The sequence below is a fragment of the Anser brachyrhynchus genome (genome assembly GCF_964034855.1).
Source record: "Anser brachyrhynchus genome assembly, chromosome: 6".
Taxonomy (NCBI): domain Eukaryota; kingdom Metazoa; phylum Chordata; class Aves; order Anseriformes; family Anatidae; genus Anser; species Anser brachyrhynchus.
Genome location: NC_137700.1, coordinates 27,010,424 through 27,036,398, shown reverse-complemented (window position 1 = coordinate 27,036,398; position 25,975 = coordinate 27,010,424). Strand labels below are relative to the sequence as shown.

Here is a 25,975-nt window from a genome sequence, read left to right as displayed (position 1 = left end):
GGATGGACTGTAACAGAGGTACCCCAGTAGCAACCATATGAGCATTGGGAGGTAAGGGGAGGGCTAGGAAGTCAGCAGACACCTTGAGTCACCCCAAAGAAACCCATCACATCTCAGCTGTAGACACACATGTGCAAGCATCACAAGATTCAATAGTTCCCACTTTTAAACTATTTTTGTTCCATCTCAGAAAATAAATGTGGTCTTCAGCAAGAGGGGAGGATAGACCACATAGACAGTCTGAGGCTCCCTGGGGTCGCAGTTAAGCAGCGTGTCAGGGGACAGATACTGAGCTCACCCTGTCAGCCTGGGCATGGTGAGGCCATCTCCTTTCCTTCCTTCCGCTGTGTGTGTGGCTGTTCTGGCTGCTCAGCATCCCAGTCTGGAGGTACCACTCCTGGTGCTGGTGGGACTGTTGAGTTAATCCCGGCCTGACGCAGAGGAGTACGGCCCCCCTGCAGTGCTACAGGGCTGCAGGCTGGGTAGGTGACAGTCTTGTGAGGGGAGGTGTAAAGGGTGGATATTTTTCTTCTCCAGTCACTGACTGTTAGAGAATTGTGTTCCCGAGGAGTACAAGTTTCTTAAAGCCGTTCTGCACACACAATGGCAGGAGGGAACATATTTCTTTCCTGAGAGTAGTGTAAATCATGCCACTTAGAGCAATGTCATCTATAGTGCTTGGGAATTATGAGACAAGCAATCTTTTTCGCCTATTTTGAAGGTGCTGTTCTGAAGAGTTATCGATATTTCCTGAAAAAAAAGTTTCCCTTATCTTTTCTTAGGTGAAAGCCCTTCTGATAAATTCCTAGTTCAATTCTGGCTCACAGAAAACTTTTCAAGTATTGTAAATTCTTTCTGGAAGTACACAGACTAAATAGCTCCCAGTTCACCCATCCACTCAGTCTTGGCATCTTTTGCAGAAAAACAACTTATTCAACAACAACAACAAAAAGATTAAAACAGTCAGGATTCAAATCTTCATTTATAATCACATTAAAGAACACCAAGGATGTATATCTAGCAGAACTGAACCTGTGACTACATGAATTTCCATAACTCATATCTCATCTTGGTTGGGCTGCTTATCTCTTTTCCAGCTAAAACTCTGACCGCAATAGCACTTCAATAATTTACAAGAGGGCCAGAGATGTGACACTGGATTAAATGGTAATTTACACTGTCTGGGGAAAGGTGATGCCTGAAGCTATCTCTGTGTTATTTGAAGAATGGTTTGTTAGTTTTTTCTTAAAAAAATCTTTTCCTTTTGTTGTGGGTTATCTTTGGTAGACAGCAAAGCCCCACACCGCCACTTGCTCATTCTCCGTGGTGGGACTGGGGAGAGAATCAGAAGAGTAAGAGTTCAGAAGATCATTTAAAAAAAAAAAAAAAAAAGAAAAATAAGAAGTTCATTCACTGCTTCCCACTGGCAGGCAGATGTTATTTAACCATTTCCAGTAAAGCAGAGCTCCATCACACGTAATGTTTACTTGGGAAGCCAAAAGCTGTAACTCCAAAAGTCCCCCAACACTCCTCCTTCTTTTTCCTATCTGTTATTGCTGGATGTGATGTTGTATGGCATGGAATATCCCTTTGGTCACTTGGGGTCAGTTGTCCTGGCTGTATCCCCTCCGAGCTTCTTGTGCATCCCCAGACCGCTTGCTGGTAGGGCAGCATGACAAACAGAAAAGGCTGTGAGGCTGTGTAAGCACTGCCCAGCAGTAGCTCAAACATCGGTGTGTTGTCAACACCATTTTCATCACAAATCCAAATCTCAGCACCGTAAAACTACTATGAAGAAAGTGAATTTTATCTCAGCCAAAACCACCTTACTACCATAAGTTTGTATATTGGTGTTAGGAGAGAATTAAGTAATTTACTAAGGTTGTTCCCAATATGAAACAGCTGAGTGATTTAAGCCTTCTTTAAATGAGATGTAGTCTATAAATTCCAACAACCTTGCCAGCTGATGTTGGAGAATGCCCATTCCTTAGGATCTGGACATGACAAAATACTGACAAGGAATACCTTTTACTTCTGAGGTGTTACTCCTCTGATCAATTCATTGGGAGGATATTAGTGAGGTTTGTCGCAGTTAGGTGTACTGTGTGTTTCTGTTCCAATCCAACCTAATTTTCTTCCAGTAAGCAGCCATTGAAATGGTTAGAATTGGTGCCAGCAAACTGCCACTAGTCAGTGGAGATATCCAGCTTTAACCAGGGAAGGATAGAGCAAGTGTAAGTAGTTTTATACGTCTGCCCACCAAACTGGAGAATAAATATGAAAATTGTGCAGTAATAAAAGTTCTCAAATGTAAGGCAGATGGCTTGGATTTAAGATGGGCAGTTGCACGAATCTGTTTTAGAACTTGGAAATAGAGGACATGTAGTGGGTTCCAAGTATAAAGGGAAAAGAGATTTTGGAGTGTCTTATACACTTAAAATATACATATCCTACTCAGGCTGAGCATAATACAGAAATGTTCATCATCTTATCCTTAGAACCATGAATGCTCAGGCAGAACGGAGGCATTGAGAATAAGTCTCTTCCCAAGGAAGCTGTACTGCATTTAATGTGTAAAATTAGCAGCCTAAACATGAGTCATGTTCATTGTTTGGGCTGGGCTAGGAAGAAATGAGTGAGCAGATGGTGATGAAATGGGCTGGTGTGTTTAATAAGAGACTGAAGTTAATTACACCTGGAACTCTCATCAAAGGTGTGGGATATTTCCTGGTAGATGTCTGACGTGTTCTTGCAGAGGGTTTGAGACACATGTAAGTGGGAAGTCAATTGACTGGCAAACTAGCTACTGTTCTCAGTTACTTGTTTCCAAGTTTAGTTCTCTTACCTTTTCTTTTTTCCCCCTCCCTTTCTTCACTAGTGAAATTTTCTTCTCTTTTTCTTTCCCCACCCCCCCAGTCTGTTTTGCTGCCTTCCTTTTTAGGCAACCAGAGGCTGTTATTGCAGAAATAACAAAGGAAAATGCTTCTCTCTGTTGTAACTTGTTCTGTCAGTCTCCCGTAAGCTGCTGTTCTCACGTTTACCTCACTGGGTTGGGTTTCTGAGGACAATTGTTTCATGCTACCACGTAGAAAGCACTTAAAGGAAATGTAGCTTAAGAAAGCAAGATAGCTATGTTTTAAATTAAATATTAACCAGATTCAAACGAGCTCAAGAGCATTTCAAGTGAGGTTAACTTGTTGGGCTGGTGAACAAGAAAGAACTCAAGCAGTGAAGAATAGGCATGGGAATACTCTATTCAGAGGTACGTGACTATTTTCTGCACAGTAACTGAAGCTATTGAAGCTGTGGATATACGGTAGTTCTATGTTGTTGTTTTTTTTTTTTTTTTTTTCCTTTTACGTCCTCACATACACAGGCTTGAAACCATGGAAGTTCTTTTCCTTTGGAAATGCTGTGCTTTGGCTATTACAAATTGCAGAAGTGCTGTTTGTAGGAGCAAAGAAAGTGCAGTAACCAGTGTAACTGTTGTGACTTCACAGAGAAAGTATGTGTTTGTTCAACATTTTTTTGCTGTTCTATGTTAATATCAGAGAGATTCTGAGCACTGTGTAATTAAGGACTGCAAGCAGACTCCTCGGCTTATGCTGAATACAAATAATAAAGGTAGTACCTAAGGAAACCCCCTGCCCCAGGACTGCTTTAGGAATGTGATTAAAAAAATAAATAAATAAAACTAGCTCTTATCTTTATGGGTTTATCGTCAGACTATCGTCCATTTAGCACAACTCTGAATTTCAGCATAGGTGCTACCTAGACTTCCTAGTTGTTTTATAACCTTTCCATTTGTACACTTGGAAACAAACAAAGGTTTCAGTTCTTTTTGGTCGTGAATACGGTGAGTTGTACTGCTGTTTCTTTTTCTGGAGATAACATCACATGGCTGTTCCTTTAAAAGGTTACATTTTGATGCTGAAAGCCACCCTTTTATTTTTAAAAGGCTATTCAATGAAATTAAACATCATCTCCTCTTTCAGTATTATAGAAAGCTTGAATCTGTGCATTCGTATGTTGATAGGCTGAGTAGATTGAGTCTTATTCTGAAAGTATTTGTTTCCTCTTTCCAGTTCTACTACTCTGAGATAGTATTGTACAAGAAACCAGTCCTCTAGCTGAATTAAAGTGGTGTTTAGAGAATGTTCAAATGCTGTCTCTATCTTCCATGCTTATTAATTAATAATTTCATATGGTTTGGTGTCCTTCCTGTAATTTTTTTTGAGTGAAAGGTAATTTGCTTGGTAAAATAGGGTTCATTTACACCTGATAAAAATCTACAGAAGTGCAAATAAGAAAGTCCAAGTTTTATTTGCTGCGAAGTATGGAAGAGATGATAGTATATTCCTCAACATCCTGAATATGATTTAGACTTTCCTGTTTAGTTTGTAGCATGCCTTTGCATGAATTTTAGCACACAGGAAGACTGTGGATTGATTCAGAATATCTGGATGTTATGAAGTGACTCCATTTTTGTCTGAACAGCTGGTGTCTGATGTAACTTTGGCAATCCCTTGCAGTTCTTGAAGGAGAAGGCAATTATCACCTGAAATTGTTGTCCCGGTTGCAAGACCAGCTTTACCTTTAGCTTCTTCTCTAATGGCTGAATGCTTTGTCCTTAGTGCTTTGCCTCACACTTCTATCTCATGTTTGGTAGAATTTGCTGAATATCTGGTGGCTTACCACTACCTCAGCAAATCTAAGCAGAGGAAAATACAAGAAGCTCCAAAAACAAGCCAGGAAATTCAGATGTAGCAACTCATCTGAATCTGAGCAAATTACCAGGTCCTGATTTCAGACATATGGCCCATAATTGATTCTACAAATAAACAATTCCATAGAGGCGTTGTCCTTCTATCTGACATTTTTACTTTCACCCCTTATCTGGTGATCTTGTACTGAGTGATTTTAGACATCCTTGTCTGTCCTATGACTACTTCTCACCTTTCCTGTAGCCTCAGATACTGAACAATGAAATCCTCTTCTAAAGGGCTCGTAAAATGTGTTTGTGTAACGAGATATTCTGATCTAGCTATAGAGCTTTTGCTTAAAAGTCCATATTCAGCTTTTCTTTGAACACCTGACTTGGGTGACCATCAGTCATTGCCACGTATAATCCTCAACACCAGATTTCATAATAACCACACAGGTAGGCTCTTGCACAGCATTGTGTCTGGGGCTGGTTCTTCCAGCAGAGCACGGGAAGGCTCTCTGGAGATGTCGATGTCCTTGAGTGCCCCTCGGTGGCTGCTCCCAAGCCGAGTGAGCTTGCTCTCAGCCTTGTATCCACACAGCCAGGTTTTGAAGAGCTGCCAGGTCCCCCTTTTTCATCTCCCACACAGCACGGTTCCCAGCGCCTGCCCTTTGCTTTCTTCAGTCGGGCAGAGCCGTGTGCTCTGTCCATGGAGGGTCTGAGGTAGTTCCTGGTTAGCCCCGATTCTGCAGCAGGGAAAGGGCACCACTGGTGAGGGTGGGATGAGTTTGGTGTTGGGATTCTGTCTTCTCCATCCCTTCTATTGTATGTTTTGTGCAGCATTGTGCTGCTGGGTTCTGGTGTGCAGCTTGTGTCAGTGTAGGTGGTGCTGCAGGAGGGTGAGAGCAGAGGCGAGGGGCTTTGCTGCAAGACCATTCAAAGAGGTGCTCGCTTCGTCTTTACCTAAGCTCAAATTCTTGGTCCTGCTCCCTGCCTTTCAGACCTGGAGCTCTTGTTTGTACTGGGTGTAAAGCCCCGTCTCCTCTGCTACACCGAGGAGCAGGGCTAGGCCTCTGCTGAGCTCTCTGGGGTGCTCAGGTCACTGGGAGCTGACAAGTAATGTGGTGTAGGTGAGAGCTGTGGACTGCAAACCTCTCCAGAAACTGTGAGCTCAGTTCTCACTGATATTTTCCTCAGTTCTTTTTTTTTTTTTTTCCCCTCTCTTTCTCTCTGGGAGCACTGGCCTTAGTATCTCGTGTGCCTAAGGAGAGGCCATAGACTTATATCTGTCCTCCAGTTGGCAGTGCATCTATGACAAGGGAAACTGTGAGGCTTCTCCTGGCTGTTATACCCTTCTGGGCAAGGGCAACAGCTATTTGAGACTTCTGCTGTCATAGTCCTGCACTTCTCCACAGCTGAGTCAGTCTCAGTCCGAGTTGTGAATCTTGGATTCTTCTGATACTGCCTCCCAGTTGCTCTGAGTATGTATCTTGTAAGTTTCTTTCCCTCTTGTGCATGATGGATGGCTAACAGTAATAGAGTATCCATAACATGAATCAGAAGCTGGTTGTTTAGCTGCACCACTACTGAGACAGGCTTCTAACACTGTGGAAATCTGGGTGAGGGCTTCCTGACTTATAGTCTCCTTGCTTTTCTGTAGACATGAAATGAAATGTGTTTTCTAGGGTTTCACATGGAATCTATTGTCTGTATGTAACATTGTCAGAACTCTGTAGTTGCCTCAGTGCTCTTTGTTTAGACTGTGATAAAGGATAAGAAATAATTAAGATTATTATTAATAAATAATCATTAATAAATGATAAATAATAAATAAAATGATAAAGGATAAGAAAGAAAAACTGCAGGTAATATTTAAAGAAAAGATCTGTCTGAAAATATAAATAAGGTGAATGTTTTTAATGTGAGAAAAATTAAGCTAAGAACTGGAGAGGGTGGGGAAGTGGCTCAGTGTTCAGGGCTAGATCTTGTAGCATATTTAGACTGTGATAAAGGGAAGATGAGAAGGAAAAACTGCTGGTGATATTTAGAAATGCCCTGTCTTGGAAAATGATGAAGAACCTCAGTACAGAGGAAGAAAGAAAAGAAAGAAAACTCTTTTCTTTTTGAATGGAGAACTTCAAATGTTACCAGTCTGCCAGACTTCCCACTGTTGGGCTGTGTTAGGCTACAAGAAACTCATAGCACTCCTGTTATTCTCAGCTTCAGTTGCTGTGTGTCATCTCTTACCACCATCTTCTGGAAGTCGCCTAGAATTACAACCTCTGTCAGAAGTGCTTGGCAGTTTTGTATGATGTGCAAGTAGAAAGCCAGTATGGACAGTACAAATGTCTTGTGAATCATGTTGGTTGATGAATATTATCTTTTCTTTTCAGCCCATTTGCCAGGCAGCATATAATAATGATTTCAATGAAGTTCAGCTCCTTTTGGATAAAAACAGCAATTACGTGAATATCCAGGACAGCTTCGGTGGAGATACCCCTTTAATTTGTGCATGCAAACAGGGAAACAACAGAATAGTTAGCTATCTTCTAAAACGAAATGCTGATGTCAACCTCAGAAACAATGTAAGTGGCCACAGACTCACCCTTTGCACTGACTGCTCTTTAAGACTCTTGGAGTACATGTGTGGGAACATTGGCAGTTCTTCCAAACCTTACTTTTGTTTCCAGCTGAGGCATGTCTAACCCCCAAATTGTAATTCAATAAACCTTTATGTTTCTTTTTATCTCCTCATTTATTTTCCTGACTTGCCAATGTACACAGGATACAATAAACATTGCAAACCTAAAATTTGTTCTATGTTCCCAGTTTAGGTAATACTGCATGGCATCCCCAGTCCCCAATATTTGGCCCAATATTGCCTGCAGCAATTTGCATTTGTCCTGCACTCCATCTTATTTCTGTTCCTTCTGTTCCTCTGTCTTTTTATTCTCCCTAGTAAAAAGGAAGGTCTGAAGGACAGCCTGTCCATTTTGGGCCATGATGTAACACCATAACCTAGTTTGTCAGCCTCCAGTTTGAGGAACTGTAGGGTGTTTAACATGAGTGTTCTTTAACACCCAAGTCAACAGCTCTGCCCTTTACTAGCTTTGGTACATGCAATATTCAAAGATTTTGAAACTCTATTCTCACTGAGAGTCTGCTGGGGGTCTTGCTACTTCCTCTGTATCTCTATGTGACATAAGCTCTTATAAGTCCATATAGTAATAATTCAGTAACCAAACCTCTGTAAAAATGAGCTGTGGGGACTCTTCCTGATGATTTAACCTGCTAGGTAGGGGTAGAGATTTACACTCTTCTGTCTTTCCCTCTGCAGTCAAGTTTGCAGACGTACTTTTGGAATCCTTTGGATCCCACATCCTTCTTTCACGTGGAGCCCAGTTTTCATGTGTCTTTATGAGTTAAATGTGCTGCCACTTGAAGGAAGCAAAACGCATGTGCCAGTTTCTGCTTGAAAATCAGAGAACTATTTATAGTAGATAACCTGGGGGAGGGAAAGATTGTGAAATATAAAAGGATCTAGTATTGTCAATATTAAACAGATATAATCAGATCAGTGAATCTGATACTAATCAGAGTTATTTTGTATTTAGAAGGACCGCACTTGTCTGCATTATGCTGTGAGAAAACGGTTTACCTTCCTTGACTATGTGCTCATCATAATCCTCATGCCAGTTTTGCTTATTGGATATCTTCTCATGGTGAGTCTGGAGGAAAGCAGAAAAGCCTCTATGTCTTTACATTTCCCCTTATAACCTTTCTTATTGTGATATTTTAGGCCAGGAATGCTTACAGAATGCTCTTTTTGAAGCAAGGACTGATGGAGAGCAATGGAAGAAGCAGTGTTTTTGCTACAAGCGTAGCTGTTGAAGGGGCAGAATTGTATCACTGCATAAGTTTGGCATTTGCAGAAGCCAGACATTTATTTATTTATTTATTTATTAGGAAAAACAGTATCTAGCCAACAGCTACTTAATAGTGTATGCAGATGAACTGTCTCACTGTGTTATTCTTTTCCTTGCACCAAACAGATCTCAAAAACTAAGCAGAATGAAAACCTGATCAAGATGTTGCTTAGAGCTGGAGCTGATGTTAATGCTACAGACTTTGTAAGTGGGTTTATGCAAATGTAAATATGGCTCATATGCATACAATGTTACTAAAAGCAAACTTCAGATTCTTCAGGGTATAAAATACTGCTTTCAGAGTAGGACCAGGGACTGAACTGATTTTGATGTAAGAGGAAGATTCAATGTTTCACATTGACACTTTGGCAGGAGTTTTGTAATGTACACAACTAATTCTCCGCTGACAGCTCAGTGCAGCTTTCTGATCAAGCTTATTATTTTCTTAGCTTTAGAGCCAGAATGACAGTTGTTACAAACACAGCATCTAAAAACCAACGTGATGTTTTTAGATGTGCACTTTTACTTTAGGCTATTATAATTGACTTTTAGCTTCTTGACTGCTGTGATATGTACCCCTGGAGGGAATGATTTTCTGTGTTTTTTAACTTTGTCAGTCCATTTCTGACCAAAGTCTCTTAGAAGAGTATCCAGGCCAGCTGGGTTGAAATACTGATGTATTAAATACCGGATTCTATAAAGATTCCAGTAATATAAGGGTCTGAGTTTCACTATTTATGAGTTCTTGGACTGGAGTAGATTTATGGGCAAAGGTCATGCCCCAGTGCTAGACCCTGTGTCTTTTCTTGGTCTTCAGAGTGCATTGATCTACCATGTGTAATGTCTGTGTTGACTAGTCTACTTGGGTGTGGCAAAGAGCTCCTCTCCTCTAAGGTAGAAAAGGAGAAACCACAATTTCACCAGCAACCAAATTATAAAACACTTAAGCAATACTGTTTGCTCAAACTTAAGGCATAGTTGTTGAGCTAAAGATTATGGAATCCTTTGAAATAAGTAAAGAACTATTGGCTTCCTGATAAAAGGTATCAGACTTGTTTTAGCAGCTACATCAGGGGAGAGGAATGATTTTTTTTTTTCCTGTTGCTCTTATGAGAACGTATTTTACTGTGTTGTGCATTGGGAAATGAGACGTTTTTTATGCATCTAGTTGTTAGGGGAAAAATGATAAGGCATAGAGTGAAATTGATAGTAGCACTTAACAAAGATCTGCTAAAGAAGTGATAAAACTAAAATTCTTCTGCTACTGTTTCCCTTCAGTCCGGTAGCACAGCCCTTCACTATGCTTGTGAAATGAAAAACCAGGCAGTCATTCCTCTGCTGCTTGAAGCTAATGCAGATGCTTCTGTAAAGAATCAGGTAAGACAATGGAGTTAATAACTATTTCCTTATCAAGAGGGTGAATAATTATGTTGTAGGCCTCGGTTGGCGTACAGCAGTTAAAAAAAACAAACCAAAAAATGACAACAAAAGGCGCACAGCTTCTTGGCATCAGACTTGTTTGCTGTGGGGGTATAATACAATATTTGCCCCTTTGCCTTCATTGGCAAGAGCAACTTTGAAGTCCACATTCTTCACTGTCAGATTTCTTCTATTCAAAACTGCCTAGATGTTCACTGGATTGGCAGATCTCGTAGCTGTCTTTAGAATACCTCTGCTTAACTCATAGCTGTGCTACATTTGTTCCTAAGATGCAGGCTGCAGGGAAGTGTTAAGAGCTCTCCTAGGTGCTTTGTTGAGCACCATTCTTCTGAAAGGGGCTAAGTCAAGCTGCTGATGCTCTCAAAGAAGCTCGAATGTTGTCCCAAGAGATATTGACCTGGTAGTACCTGTACTGCTCAGCTGAGACGAGCGAACTTTTGTCCATATAGATCTTGAAATCAGCTCTGCAGTGTCTTTGGACATTAGCCCCAAGAAACAGTGGATTGGCTATCACTACCTAAGCGGGGGCAAAGACTCTGTCCTTGACTTTAGCAAGAGTAGTATTAGACCTGCTATGTTTGTATTTATCATATTACAATGTATTTCATCTGTTTCTTTCAGGATGGGGAGACTCCTTTAGATATTGCAAGAAGATTACAGTTCAGCAACATTGAAAGCATGCTAAGGAAAACTTCCTAGTGCCGGATGGGATGCTATCAAGGACTCTTGAACATGCAGAAAATTACCCCATCTGGCAATCCACCTCTGACAACTTCAGGAGTCCTGCAGAGGGCTGTGGTCTGGTACTTGATAGAGTTTCGGTCCAAAACGACCTGTTTTTGCTGCAGACTTTGACTGTTTTTTATGAGACTTGTCAGTACCCCCAAGGCTGTGTGGGTTGGAAGGCGTTCATTTGCTTCTACTAAGCTGTGAATGATTACAATAGTGGTCAAAATATTGCCCTTCCCTTCTGCTCCCCCAGTTTTACTGCCTGACTTGCACAGACAAGCAAGTCAATGGTAAGACTTCTGTAAACCTAAACATTGCACATGATGATTGGCAGCTGATGGAGTAATAAAATATCCCTTAGTGTGTGTTACTGGTTCTTTAGGGGATATGCTTGACAACTGAACAGTATACCACAGCAGCTTATGCAAGGTCTGACACCCTACCTCTTAGTATTTCTCTTCCAACAATGGAAGTGACTTGTCAAACAGACCTCTCTATTCTACTTCCTTCCATCTCTGCTACAAGTTTCACACACCTTAATTCTCACTATGTTGCTGTGAGGGAAGGTTTATCTTCTATTTTCTCAGATAAGAAACAGCAAGAAGAGATTAAGTTGTTGAAGTCCACAACCATAGCCAGTTCCCAGGTTGCTTTAATGCATTAGTAAATAACAATGAAAATATGTTAGTCTCAGAAGAGAAGCAAGTGTCTAGACTGACTACCTTTCCAATATAAACAGTTTACTAATAGAAAAATAAATCAATAAGTGAAATGCTGATGATGGGAGCCAGATGTGTCATTCCCAGGGGACTAGACAGGGCAGTATGCTTTTAAAAGTGGTGCATACAGCAGAGGATGCACATACCAAAACAATAATAATAAATTAATGTTTCTTTTCCTGCATACATGAAGGCAGTAGAAAACCAGCAGTCGTAAGCAATTTGTTAATGTTGCCTGGCACTTTGTGATTTAATAACGCACTAGTAAAGGGGAATCTCTCCTTTCAAACACTGCTGTATCTTGCTTCCTTGGTCTAATGGATCTTTGTTTTTATTGGCAGTTTTGACCATTTTCTGTAAGCTGTCATAAGTTTGGGAGATAGGTGCCATGATCAACACTGCTAATGGTCTCTAGACTAGGTGTATGGGCAAGTTAGCATGTGTTTTCTGTGTTGCAGAAAGCAGATGTATTTTTTAGTGTACTTGTCCTATTGGATACTGACTCCAGCTGCAGAGGGTCTTGTTTGAGCAATATGGGCTCAAGGCCTCACACAGAAACACCTGGGAAATAAACTACCCTGTCTGAGCCTATAGCTATATATAATATGAATATAATGGCTATACCATTTTGGGTATAGCCTGGGGACAGTATCTACCAGATCAACTTGTGGGTCAGTAGATGTGAGGCACTTGTTTGGATAGCATGGATTTAGTATGAATTTAGCTGCTATCTCTTTGGGCTGGAAGGGAAAACTGTTGACTGTTTTCCTATACCGAAGAAATTTTGTGAACAAAGAATGATCAAGACATACGATTATGTAAAAGTCAAAGCCGAAAGCCCAGAGTGCTTTCAGCAACTCAACTGATAGTGTCAAGAATACTATATGGGGTGGAAGCTGTATTGCTTGGAGTGCAGTTTGCCTGATGCATCTGCATCTCTTCATTCCTCAACTGCCACCTGTGGTCTCTGTTATTGGGGTGTTTAGAGTGTATGAACAAACCCTTGGGTGATGTGTGGGCATTGAGGGCAGGAGAAAACTTGGATGAGTCCGAAAAGAAAAGGCTGACACAATTTTTCTGATATTTGGAAGTCATTGATTGTCTGCTCAGACTCTTATGAGTGAAAATAATCTTGTTGGTCACGACAACGTTGGTAAACATGAAGAGGGAAAAAGAGGGGAAAAAAAAAAGCCAAGCTCTCTGTCAAGTGGATAAATGATTTAATTTAAACAAAGGTGAGTTGTCCTTTGACAGACAGATGAGCAAATCCCCTTTTTGTGTCTTCATGGGATAATGGGGCTGTGGGGTACATAAGATACACAAGACAACAACAGTGTTTAGTCTTAGGAAAATCAGTCTTGTACAAATAAAAGCTGTCCAAATTAAGTGCTCCCTGAAGAGTATGCCCAAATATCTGTTTTCAGTTTTCATTCCCGTACACATTAACCTTCTTAAGAAGACGCTGGTAACAATGACATCATGTAAAACCTCAAACTTTGTGGAAAGCAAGGAACAAACAAATACATGTGAACACCTATAGTGGTATTCATTATGTATGTCTGTGTGTTTCTCTCTTCCCCAGGCATCACCCTTATCACCAAATAAAATTTTTGGAGGTTTATACTAAATGGATCAACACTCTACGTGTGGTTTCAAAGATATTTTATCATTAGTTCAATGATTTTCCGATACATTCTCTCAGTCGCATCAAGGCCCCAGATGAAATCAAGATGTCCCCACTCAGGAAAGTGCTTATAGTAACAGAGATTAGTAATCTGAGAAAGTAGCTTTGCAATGTCTTTTGGACCTGCAAATTTGTCTTGTCCGCCACTCCAAACAGCAATGGGTGTGCTTATCCTCTCTATGTTGTATACAGGAGGAGTAGGCTGCAAGAAAGGGAGAAGATCTGAGTGCATGCTGTTATATTAGAAGCTGTGTTTAGAGAAAGGATGCTGTGCAGGCATCTCTCTGTTTCCCTTCTGCACTCGCTACAGGAAAACTGCAAGGATCAAGCTGCCCCTCTGTTACGTTTATTTCCCTAGCCCCGGTCCCTACCTCCCTTGGAAGGGAGTGATCCATCATATTTATAGACCTTTCTGAAATGCATGGCTACAAGTTGTCCTGGAGTTTGACACCTGCTCATGCTCTTCAGAGGTGGGCATACGGGAGTTTATCAGGGAACGACTGTGGAGCTTATTCATGTGCATACTTAACATGGGTACTTCTTTAATTTTTGCTGGGGCAACAGTTGGTCTTAGTTGTTATGTCTGTGACTTATTGTGACTTGTGACTTAACCATATTGCCTTACCTGGTTGTATTTCTTCATGTTTTCCTTCAAACCATAGTCATAAGCCTGGAATCGGTCTGCATGTGCTATCTGTGAATGTTTTAACAAGGACAGATAAAATGAAAGTGTATTGTTAAGAGACAGAGCAGAGTGCAGGAGGTATTTTCCTCCCTGTGATTGACCCAAGGCTCAGACAGAGCATTTTGGCTTCCTCCCACCCCTTCCTCCAGCTGCAGGCTTCCACAGGTACTGAGGATGGGTGATAGGACGAGAGGCTTTATTGCCTTTGCCCTTGCTAACATTCTCTCCTGATCCTCAGCTGCCACCCTTGTTGTGTTTTGTTTTTAAAGTGCTGTTTGTCTAAATTAACTAAGGTGGGGTCCCCGTTTGTGATGTGGAGTTGTGCTCAGTTTTCACCTTGGCAGGAGGGCCAGGCTGTCTAGTGCCTGTCAGGGCTCTTACTGGTTATCTAGTGTAACGTATGATTTCTCCTCCCACACCCTGTTGTTTTGTGTGTCAGCAGTGTCTGGTCTGCTGGTAGTACCGGTCACATTTTCAGTGGCTCTGTAATTGTTAGAGAATTTGGCTATATGTAAGTTGTGCTCTGACAGCAGTTTTGAGGTGGGACATTAGACACATGGCATGGCCTTTTGAGCTTCTCTTGTCTACAATACATGCCATATGCCCTGTAGGACTGAGGAGTGAAGAAGTGTATACATATCTGTTGTGTTTTTATTGTTATTTTATTTTATTTTTCCACAAACCTAACATGTAATTTCATTTGTGAGTGACTGTGTAATACATGGTGAGAGAATGCCAGTATCTCACTTGGATTTTGTGGTTTAGAAAATCTTGACTTCAAGGCTTAAGTGGTTGGGGATGTGCTAGAAATATACTTGGTATATCATTGCTTTTGCTGTTTTCTTCTATAGTATCCGTATTTACTATAGTATCTGTGTTTACTTTCTAACCACTTGACCTTGTTAGAGGTTGGCAAAATAGGCTGCAAAGCCACTGACTGTCAATGGTTTGTCCTCATTTCCTGGCTCTGGGTGGATATATCCCAAGTGACCTACTGTCAGGGATTTTTGTCAGAGGAGCACACAGATATTTTACACCATAATGTCTGCAGAAATGGGGGATCTGTCTATAGGATATATGCAGATGGATCATGACTCAGCATGTGAGTTACCTTGGAGGCATGCAGTGATGTGCTTCTGCTCTGGATCTTTTTTGCCCTGGTCTAATTCAGAGGATGAGCAGAAAAGAGCTCAGATCTGCCAGTGTATAAGTAGAAGCCCACCTTTAAGGAATTGGAATCCAGGAAATGGACACTGGCATGAGTGGCTAAGAGGATTTTCTAAAAACCTGACTGTTGGGAACAAGTTTTGCTTGTCATGTACTGGAGCATTATAATGCAGTTCCCCCACTTTCCCGTTGTGCCAGCAGAAGCACTTGTGTGGTTAACTGGCTTTGGGAGGTGATCCAGACTGCAATTAACCTTCTGGGAGAAAAGCTTTAACCTGGATCACTTTGTTCTGGCTCATCCCCTGGCTGCTCACGTTTCCGCTATCTTCCTACTGCCTGCCAAGTGCCTCAACTGTGCTCGAGTGCTCCTCTGCAGCTTTCGAGGCAACTGTCTTCACAAATGAAGCTGAAGGCTGGAAGCCACTAGACCCTAACATGCAGAAAGGTCTGATACAAAAGGGACAATGTGGGTAATGGTCTGGTGAGCCATGGGAAGCAGTGCTTCCTTGGTGGCAGCTGCTTACGGCACTGTGTTGGGCAATTTCCCAGAACCACCACCTCTGGACTTCCCTGTAGGCTGTCAGTTGCATAAAAAGCAGCAGTACGAGTCTGCTTATGTCAGTACACAGTTATACCTGATGCCAGTGAATAATGTTCTGTACTGATGTCCCAGCTGGGGAATGTGCTACCAAAGCATCTGTTCGACTCTGGAGAGAAAGCAGAAGTGTTATAAAGGCAAGGGTTCAGTGTTGTGACAGAATAAAGCTGTGAAGGACCTGAGCAACATACTGCTGCTGTGTTAAAGCCCAGTTTTAATAGGATACTCAAATCAACATCATCCTCATATCAATATCAAACAGAAAACTGATAGGCAGACTTAGGAATAGCTGATTAATGGTACACATCCGCATGCAGAGCTTTCTCATGAGAGCGTCTCTGTTCATGAAGATAGTGCCACTGTGGAATCATGTGGTTCCTCAATGGCAGGAAAAAAACTTCCTGTCCTTTCTAAGTAGAATCCTCACCTTACGTTAACCCCCCCACAGGCATAAGTCTTTGAAGGTTTGTTTTTCTCTTCACTTTTCTCCTGGTGCTAAAGAAGCCAGCTTACAAAACACAGACTGCCTTTTCTTCTGCCTGCATTTTTATAGTTCTCTTGAGGGGATGTTCTAACTCCATCCCCTCAGGTTCCTCCTCAGGCTTGTTATCTTGCCCTGAGAAGCTGGTTGGTGACTTAACGCAAGTCAAGAAAGATCCTAAAAGGTTTAAATCTGTTGTTCAAAAAGGCTGTTATGCCTTTAACTGCTTTTGCATTAAACCTTTGAGTCTCATTGCTTTCCCATATGTGCTTTTACAAGTCGTCACAGATGGAGAAAAATGGGCCCCAGTCTTCAGAGATATTTTAATAATAAGCATTGCACAGGCCAGCTTCTGCATACTTTGGCCTCTGTAAAGGGGATTTAAGACTACAGAATCCATACGTGGGCAAGTATAGGGCCAACTCTCTGTCCTGTCCCCCTGACTGATGCACTAGTCCTTGTGAATCCCATTGTGCTGTGCTCCTCAGGCACAGGCGAGGCATTTCTGTAGCCCTCTGTGTTGTGGACTAAACCGTCGGGCCTAGTTCTGAGGACAGCAAAATGGGACGTGCTCCTTAGGGTAGTTCTTTGGGACCAAGTTCTAATGCAAGCAGTCTAAAGTATGGGAAGAGAAGCGGAGCTTTTCCTGTCTTGTAATTATTCCAGGGTTCAGAAGACCGTGGTGTCTGTGTGCTGAGGAAGAACACCGAAATCTGACTCCATCATCCACTGTCTCTTTTTGAAGAGCATCTGTGTATGACCAAAATCTGGTCAGATTGGCTCTAAAAGAGGACACAGCTAGGGACATATGCAGTATAGCTCCAGACTGAATTCAGTCCTTTCTTTCTGGGGTTGGAGTATGCCTGGTTTTTGGTCCCATCATTAGGTCTAGTCCTATTTGGCACTGTTCACACAATGTCCTGCATTCCCTCAGCCTGCTGAGAACTGTTGTTTTATGTACACTTACATGTGTGACAATTATTAGTTAAGGATGGAGTGGAAAATGCAATTTCCAAAATGCCTTTAGTTTACTTTGACTAGGTGTTGTTGCATATACATACCGTGTTCAGATTTTGCACGTTGCCCCCAGCTATATAACAGAGTATTTGTCCACAAAACTTATCCATGTTTGTACAGAACTCCGTCACAGGTGCTTTCATAAATCCAATCTGGTGCATGGTTCCTTTCCAGCCAAGTGTTAACTGAGGGAAGGGAAAAGTGCAACACTTTTTTTTTTTTTCTTGTTACAGGAGCATTTTATGCAGGAAACTGTTGCTAATATTCTTGCCTCTTAACTCTATAGTCAGAGATTTCTGAAACAGCTTGCCCTCCCAGTACGCCTTAAAACGTCTTCTTCCCCGTAGTGCACCACATGTCCTTCCTGACTCATTACTGTCTTCAGTCCTGGAGGAAACAATCCTTCCATTTCTAGTGTAGTGACCTTAGTGCTCACTCATTTCTGAAGTCTGAGATCATCATGGCTGTTATTCCAACTCTGTTTTAGTTCCTCCTGCACAAGGCCAGCAAGATGTTAGTTAACAGCAAGAGTCCTATGACGAGACAGTTTCACAAGTCTCCTGCTTCACTGGAACCTGCTGCTGCAAGCCCCATCTTCCTGTTCTCCAGTGCTCCCCCCCAGAGTTTCAGAAGAGATTTTTCAAGAGCACTCTGTTCATCCCAAGCATCTCACCCCTTTGGAACCACTTTGGCTCAGGTTGAGGAACCCTGAAAGGGGCCTCTGAGGAGGAAGAAACACATACCCTGAGCAGTGCTGGAGGAAGATTTGCTACCTTCATCAGAGGGCTTGTAGCATGCGTGCAGGTGGTTACTGGGCCAAGAGCAAAGAACACTTTTACCCTTTCAGCCAGCTCAGGATATGTAGAAAATGCTATAAAGCCTACAAACATAGAAGAGAGAACCTGAGTTAGTGAAGACATCTTCCACAGGCAAAAATAAACAAATAAGCAGTAGGTAGCAAACAAGAAGTGAGACTAGATTTGCAGCCCGTCATCTGTTGTCTGTTTGTCTTTGCTGTGTGTTTTAGCTAAGGCAAGTGTTGATGCTAAATCCTGAAATGAATTTTATTTGGGAAGCAGAGTTCATCCTGAGGTTGACAGCATATCTGGACATTGCTTTTATCCAGTTTTTGCAGGTGACATGACAAGGAGGTTTCTGTGATAAAATCAGATTTTCTCACAAAGCTATCATTTAAAAATGTTTTTTTTTTTTTTTCATATTATAGTCTCTAAAGGGCTATGTATGTTTGTGCTTCCATGGGGCAGTAGAATACCACGCAGAATACTGGGAACTTTAAGCATTTTCAACTGATTGCATCAAAGGCAGCTGAAGAAAGCATGAATGGTAAGTTTGTTTTGCCATCAGAGTCTTTAAATTCTCTTATGAGAGGAAAAGAAAGAAAAGGCCTGGAGATTTCACAATATATGGTTTTTCCACATTTTCTTTTCTTTTTCCAGGCAGTTAACACTAATGAATGGGCAGTTGATCATTTCTACTCAATGTTCATTCATGGATCTTGCACATAAACCATAAACATTAGGAACTTTTACCTGGTGCTGAAAGAAAGTTGCATTCAAAAACTACAAAGCTGGTTAATGCTGAAGGTTGGCACTAGGGGAAAACAAGTTATTAATACTTTTTATTTTCTAATTTTCAGTCTCTGACAATGTGTTTTTAAACAGTAATGTGGCCAGTTATATATGCACTCATGAACTGTGCTTTTAATTATAGGATTGGCAATAAGTCATACAACTTAGTAATGTGGAGGTTCTTTTTACTTGTTTTCTCTTATTTGAAATTTTGCATTTATGTGCAGTTTTTTCTTATTAGTTTTTCCTTACACTTCACAGGGAAAATAATTGTATGCCTTAGTAGAAAAGATGAACTTAATAAAAATTCCCATTGCTGAAAATTTCAGAAAAGTGCCCGGTGCCAGTACTTGGAGTACCCAGTAAGGCTACTGTGTCTCTAATTATTTAAAAGGTTAAATAATGTTTAGATCTACTATTAGATTTATTTGCTTATTAATGGTAACCAAAGCTGTTTTTAGAAAAGTTTCACATATTTTGCAGCTCTCCGCTCAGAAGGCACTTCTCCACAAACAAGAACAACTGGTGAGGCAGTGGGGAGACTCGCCTCCTGATCAGATGGGAACGCGAACGATTGTGAACCATAAATGTGCTGACCTTACCTGATGCGGTGCCTTCGGAGTGACCAACATAGTATACATCCTTCTGTCCAGTTTTATTCATGATGAAGTACAGCTCTGCTGGAATATCATATTTACCCATTTCATCAAAGCTACAGGGGAGAAACACAAAAAGCTGGCAGATTGTTTGGCTATTGCAGTGTGTGTTACTGAATGTCAGTCTTGTTCGTTGCACTGGGCAGGACCCATTCAAAGATGAGAAGGGGACAGAAGGATGCAGCTGTACTGACAGGTTGCCTGATGCCTAAGGCTCTCTGCAGAGGAGGAGCAAATTTTGTCTGTCATATGTGGCCCTTGGGGAAGTGAATTTAATCAGTGCTTTCACTAGCAGGGGTTACAAAACACATTTCTCTCTTGGTTGACTTAAGCCATGAGAGATCAGAGATTTCTAGACAGGGCTGATCAGCCTGTTCCAGCTTGCCTTCCTTCTCACAGAGCTGTCTCCCTTTTTCTCAGCATCCCCTTTCAGTTCCCAGTGTCTGAAATCTCTTCATCAGCCAGTGCTCCCAACCACAACTACTACTGACCATACTTTTTGGTCTTGATCTTTATTGTCCTTGGCTTGTGCGGACCCTGTTCTGATGATGTTTTAAGTAAAATACCCATTAGGCTGAAGCTATCTAGTTCCCTTGGACTTTCTGTCTTGAATAATTCCCCATTCACAGAGTACCTGAACTGCCAGAACTCTTTCTGGCTGGTTTTAAGGGTCTTGTGTTTTGAAGACCAAGTGTTCCCTCGGCTGTTTCCCAACCAGACATCATAACCGGCATCTGCAAGGATGAAGCCTAGGCTGTTGTTGGGCAGGTAAGAAATCCAGTGGGTGGCGTCTCCTAGAAAAGCATGCTGTAGGAAGACTGCAGGCTTTTGCCCTGGAAAAAATGAAAGTATTCTCATATTGGAGCAGTAGTTAATGTCAGTTTAAGATTGGAGCGCAGGGTTTAGTTTGAGAGGCTTTAAACCTTTCCTGCTTATGGAAGCTCCCAGGAGAACTATGTATAGATATTGGGTGAGAAAACCTAAGGATTTGTCCCATGCAAGCAGTTTAACCATTTAATGACAGGAATGACAGACAAAAAAATGTAATGAGGTGGCTAGTCCCCACCTACCTCTGTGCTAGATAGCCAATGTACAGGTCCTACATTGAAACCAGCTATCTACAGCTGAGAAATGCTGAAGGCAGAACAGCATGTGGAAGAGAGTATCCTGATTCACGTAGGAGTTGGATCTCAGACCTTCCTTATGTCCTATAACCGTGTCACACCTGTATTTTGCATGTTCCTCCCACTGGGAATTCTGAAAACAGCAAGTATGTATCCATCCTCGGTGGTAACTTCATATTCCTCGCAGGGGTATCCGTGATATCTGATAATTTCACTCTGTGGGAAGCCAAAGAAGAGCGTGTTAACATAAAAGCCATCCTCTTTTGGAGCATAAACAAGCTGAACATGCAGGCAAGGCAACCAAGTGTGGAGCTCTTGTCCTGAAGGACCTGATGAGACCACCTACACCTAATTTTGCCAGTTCTGTGAGTCAGAGCAAGGGGTCCTGATTACTTTGTGTTGTGAGAATCTACTGCTCTAAGAAGGGGTTCAGCTTCTCCTGCCACCATCCTGAGCAAACAGGTTGTTACAAGACATTGTTAAGAAAGATGATTTTATAAGAAAGTCACAGTTTTAAGTATAGCCCACATTGTATTCATCGTGCACCTGTTAGGTTCAGATACATGATGCAGGCAGGGAAAGCATGTTGTTCAGTTTGGTATAGGCAGGACTGAGCTCTGTGTGCTCTGGCCACAGTCTAAAGCTGAGTCCTGCTGCTGGGGTTAAAATTCAGCAGCCCGGATCTCCAGTGCCCTTCAGCAGGTTCTGGGGAGTTGCTTGGCCTCTGAGCCAAAAGTGGCAGCCGGCACACTGCTCCCGTGCTGTGTCTGTCCCGGTGCGATGTACAAGGTTCCCATCTGGCCCTGGCCCATCCCGACCTGGTCACAGCAGTCCTGACCCTAATGCAGTGGCTTTGAAAGAGGCAGGTTGGGAAAATGGGCGACCAGGAGGGGACCCTTCTTGAAACCTCCTCACATGGGCTGTTAGACTCGGTACCGTGGTGGCAGTATTGTGAGAGACACTTTAAAAGAAAGGCAGAGAAAGTGCCACAACTTACAACGTTCATAAAGTCTTCAGGGTTGCGGTGCTTCATGTGCTGTGTTCCCTCTGAGCCGAGAGTGAAGGGTGCTGTGAACCCTGCTGAAAAGGCAGCTCCCTGGGAGCAGAGCAGCACGAGGAGGCACCACATCTCGGGGCTGCGTGAAAGAGCAGAGGCACGTGCGTTTGCTGTGGGAAGGGAGAGCTGGGGAATTCCACAGGGAGACCCAGGTGGGGAGTCTCTTGGAGGTTGCCCCGGGTGTTCGCCAAGGGGCTGACAGAAACACATACCTGTGTGAGGAGGGACTGTCTACAGACCGCACTGTGTGACAGGGACAGTTGCAGAATGGTGGAGGGAAACACCTGGGGACACCACCTGAGAATATGCCTGAGCATGTTGTAGAGGACAAGTGAATGGTGGTTGGTAGGCATGGCCAGCTCCTGCACTGAGTCAAGCAGAAGCTTGACATGGAAGCACGGGCACCTGGGATGACTATCGCCCAGACTGGCTGCCTATATGTGCCTCCGCTCCTCTGCCAGCAGGAGAGTGAGAGGATAATCCCTTTGTTCAGGAATGAGGTGGCGGAGGTTTGCTGAGGGCTCTCTTTCCACCTGTCCCCTCCTCCGTCAGATGCAGTGCCATTCCTGGTGCTGATCAGCAGCGTGCTAGGGTGAGAGATCAGCCAGGGAAGATGGTGAAGGGTTACGTAGGGGCCAGGAGTGATTCAGAGGCTCAGAGAGGATGTGTGTTAACATAAAAGGCTTAGGGGAACACACTTGCACCAGACCAGTGCCAGCTTGTGCTTTCACCATGGATGATCTGCCCCAGACCATGTTACAGTTCTGCTGGAAATTAGTTCCTCTGAGGTGACGGTGCTAAAAAGATGACCATGTGTGGCCACCAAAAAGCCTCGTGAGTCAGTTCCCAGTCAACCTTTCCTTTCAAGCTGACACTGGCTCATCCAGGTCTCCATTTATCATCCCCGTAGGCATCTTCACCAGCCCTTTGCTGCCCTCTTCATCCAAGAGCCTCCTCTGCTATCTCCAGATAACTGCGTTTGTGCTTCTGCTACTTCTGAGCCCAAGGTATCTCTCTTGAAACTGATGCCTGTCACCACTGAGAAACTGTGGAATGATTCTTTTTAGAGCAGTAAACAATGGAGACTGCCTGCATGTTGCCACGGGCCTGTATCCTTTCTCTCTTTGAAAGAGCTGTCATTGCAGCTCTTGTCATGGGGAGGTGACACCTTGCTCTTTCCTGGGCCCACTGATGATCACATGGGAATTTTTCCGAATAGGAATTAGAGGGTACAGTCTATCTAGTGCCAGATTATGTTGATACCTCCTACCATAGATAAGATTCCAGGGCTTAGTCATTTTTTTCCCCAGAACTGAGTCAATAAGTATAGGAACACTGCAATCTATGAGCCTCCCTGACCTTTCTGTCATCATGCAAATTTTGTTTCTAAAGTTCCCCAGAAAAGGAAAGAGCATGTTATATGCCATAGGAGGCTACTGAGTGTGTGACTATGAGTTAAAACTGCAAGAAAATAGCAAGAGAAGTGCTATTGCATACAGTGCTCCTTACCTACAAGAGAGCTGCAAGGAGGTAGGATAGGAATTTTCTTTCTAACACAAAGAACTGTACAAAAATGATTCATCCATGAAGCTTACAATTGGGCTTACACTTTCTGGAAATGCCCTTACACACCTAATTATTATTGTGTGCTGCGCCTGCCTGTGTGAGGAGAGAATGAGGGCTGGGAAGAGAAAAGTAGCAACCATTCTGCTTGTAGATAACAATCTTAAAGGTCAGGCAGGCTATCAAAAGTTCAGCAACAGATTCCCTGGGACAAAAGGGATGAGTAATGCAATGTAATGTTTCAGCTCGTCAAGGCTTCTTGTGGGACTGCCTCACCAGTAATGACTGGGGACATTGCTGCTCCTGTAGGCCGGGTTTCCTCAGAACAGGGCATGCTTCTGTGACTGAGGGGTGTTTATCCTAGCTCACCTTTCTGTCCATCCTGCTATTAACTTTTGATGTCAGTTTCTGTCAAGTTCAACACAAGCCTGCAAAGTAGTGGGGCTACCAGGAACTCCTGAGAACTGTTTGCTGGGGAAGGACTGTTCAGGGGGGTTCGTGCCCAGCTGGGGGGAAGGCAGCCGTGACATGTTCTGCAACCAGCTGAGCAGTCAGCACGGGTAAACTAGCCAGCTAATCAGCATTCATACAGCTCCAAAGTAGCCACAGCATGCGTGGCTGGTCAGGAGGGTTTGTGAGGGAATTTCATAGGAGGCCTGTCTGAATTACAGGTTGCATTAGGAAGTTAAGCAGTCTTGGGAAACAAGTCCTTTTGAAACCACGCATTGGTAGGTCCACTAAACACAGAGAATCCAATTTTTAGTGAAGGACAGAGGTCCTCATTCAGTCACATTTCTGGAGTCTGCTTCTAGCGTAAGACATCTGCTACGGCAAGACGTGCCACTGTGATGTTTATTTGGACTGGGAAATGGAGCTGTCGATCAAGGGAAGATAAGAGAGTACTCCCTGGCAAGTAATGAGGAAGGTGATCAGGATCTGTGGGTGTGAGGGTGAGGTACCCAAGCACTCTCTGAATCTCCATATAGGAGAAGGAATTTTGTCTTTTTTTCTAATCTTCAGTTTAACCTTTAAATTTCAGTGAACAAATTGAAAGAAGCCAAACCTCCTGAGTCATCAAACAACTGGAATGAAGCAGAGTTTGGAAACACCCAAAGCTTTAAACTTCACATCAAAACAAACACCATTCAATTCTCTTTATATGTGAAATACTTCTTAATTTTTGTTGTCCAAACAGGAAGCCTCCCAGCTACACACTGAGTCAGCACAACACTCTTTTCTGTTTTTTGCCATTTTGCTCTGTTCTAATGGGAATAAAATGTCTCCCTCTCTGTGCAAGAGGGAATAAAGCATTTTGCTAATGTCTCAGCTTGCTTTCAAATCACTAGCAAGACTAGCTGAGGCAATGTAGAGGCTAAATTACTTTGGGTTTGTTAGGGCAAACTTTTCTCAGTGCACTCTATTATCACCTAGCTTAGCTGGCATAACTCACAGACTTCCAGGTATTCACCTTTTAAATCAGATACAGCAGGCTAAGTAACATCAATCTTGGCAGGCCAGTGCTCCCTTAAGCTTCAGGAGCAAAGACTTATAGTTAGGAGCTTTCAACAGCCATTTTTATTGAGAGAAATGAAGTCATAAGGAAATATTGGACTTGGTAAACTCATAAAAAACATACATAGAAGGAAAAAGGGTCAGAGAGAGAAATGCCCTTGAAAGTTCTTTAGGGACTTTTAAGATTTGCTGAAACTAAGTTATAAAACTTCAGAAACTTAACCATCTAGCTTTGTGCTTTAAGCAGTATAAAACTTACTTCATATTGGCTGTGAGGCATACACACACCAACCACAGCAGCAACTATGACTGAATGCATATGAGAGTCTGCTGGCTTACTAATAAAACATACGTGTGCATGGGACTGCAAGAACAGAACATCCAATTTACACACACAGCTGCAGACCTTCATTCCCTTGCTCTCAGACTGAATAAAACAAGTAGAGAAAAATGAAATATTTGCACTTTTTCTTCTTTTTGTGCAGGTTGAATTTCTTTGTCTTCTAACTTGAGCAGACATGCACTTCTATGCGTGGCAATAGGCTAACAGATCAGAGAGGAAATAAGCTGTCTATTCTTACAAGCAACAACACAAAACCAAGACTGCAAAACTTTACGGAGACAGGCAGCAGAGAAAGAGACCATGATCATACATGTACAAGCAACTTACCTCTGCTTTGACTGCTTTACTCGTGTCCTCTGCTGCAGTTCCTTGTCTGTCTCCACCAGCAGACTGATTCACTGGCAGAAACCTATGCCAATAAAAGGAAGTCAAAACACAATGAGCACTTCAGGGTAGCAGCAATGAGTGTCATGAGTTGGCAGCATGTATTGAAGAGCATGTTTAAGTGCTGATTTGGCAGTGCTTCAGAAGTGAGGAAATCTTTGTGATGAAAAAGATCATCCAGTTAAATTCACAAAACCATGGAGCAGGAGAGGTTAAGAATTGCTTACATACCAGTGGTTACGATATTTAACACAGACCTGGGCGTCCTAGTTCCCCGAGGCTGTGGCAGACCTCGACCTGTACTGTCGCCCGTCTCAGGGGCTGCTCTGAATGTAATATTTTAGGATGAAGAGGAAGCAATGTCCAGCTTCCCTCGACATACTCTCTCAAGAACACTCTTTCTGCTGCTGCTTTGCATTTATTTATGTTAATTTTAAATTTAGCACTGTGCACACATTCCCAAATCTGTTTTTCAGTGAGCACCACTGCTCCTGATACCCATCTTATTCTAGATTAGTCTCTCAGAGTTGACATGGCTCCTGCAGGGATCCTCTGGTGCCAAAGAAGGCTTGAACACTTCATATAACCTTTCTCAC

General features: G+C 42.5%; 2 protein-coding genes across 7 annotated transcripts; one reads left to right on the top strand and one right to left on the bottom strand.

Moving 5' to 3' along the window:
* The first annotated feature begins 1,961 nt into the window (after nucleotides 1–1,961).
* On the top strand, nucleotides 1,962–11,578 carry ANKRD22 (ankyrin repeat domain 22). 6 transcript variants are annotated; one of them, XM_080597019.1, is made up of 7 exons: nucleotides 1,962–2,234; nucleotides 3,157–3,262; nucleotides 7,099–7,290; nucleotides 8,320–8,427; nucleotides 8,758–8,835; nucleotides 9,910–10,008; nucleotides 10,693–11,578. In XM_080597019.1, the coding sequence occupies exons 2-7, from the start codon at nucleotides 3,242–3,244 to the stop codon at nucleotides 10,768–10,770; spliced, it is 576 nt and encodes a 191-aa protein (XP_080453145.1). In that variant the 5' UTR covers nucleotides 1,962–2,234; nucleotides 3,157–3,241; the 3' UTR covers nucleotides 10,771–11,578. The 6 variants fall into 6 exon arrangements, with proteins under 6 accessions (XP_080453145.1, XP_080453142.1, XP_080453146.1 ...); XM_080597016.1 differs by having other exon boundaries at nucleotides 2,917–3,262; XM_080597020.1 differs by having other exon boundaries at nucleotides 2,063–2,081.
* A 1,144-nt stretch (nucleotides 11,579–12,722) lies between these two features.
* LOC308197081 (lysosomal acid lipase/cholesteryl ester hydrolase-like) lies at nucleotides 12,723–25,423 on the bottom strand. The gene is made up of 10 exons (XM_080597008.1): nucleotides 25,323–25,423; nucleotides 21,518–21,656; nucleotides 20,622–20,736; nucleotides 20,031–20,229; nucleotides 19,343–19,452; nucleotides 17,895–18,031; nucleotides 17,196–17,336; nucleotides 15,691–15,762; nucleotides 13,829–13,897; nucleotides 12,723–13,405 (listed from the first exon to the last, which is right to left on the bottom strand). Exons 2-10 carry the CDS (start codon nucleotides 21,647–21,649, stop codon nucleotides 13,172–13,174), a joined length of 1,209 nt encoding a protein of 402 aa, XP_080453134.1. The 5' UTR covers nucleotides 21,650–21,656; nucleotides 25,323–25,423; the 3' UTR covers nucleotides 12,723–13,171.
* Nucleotides 25,424–25,975: the final 552 nt, after the last annotated feature.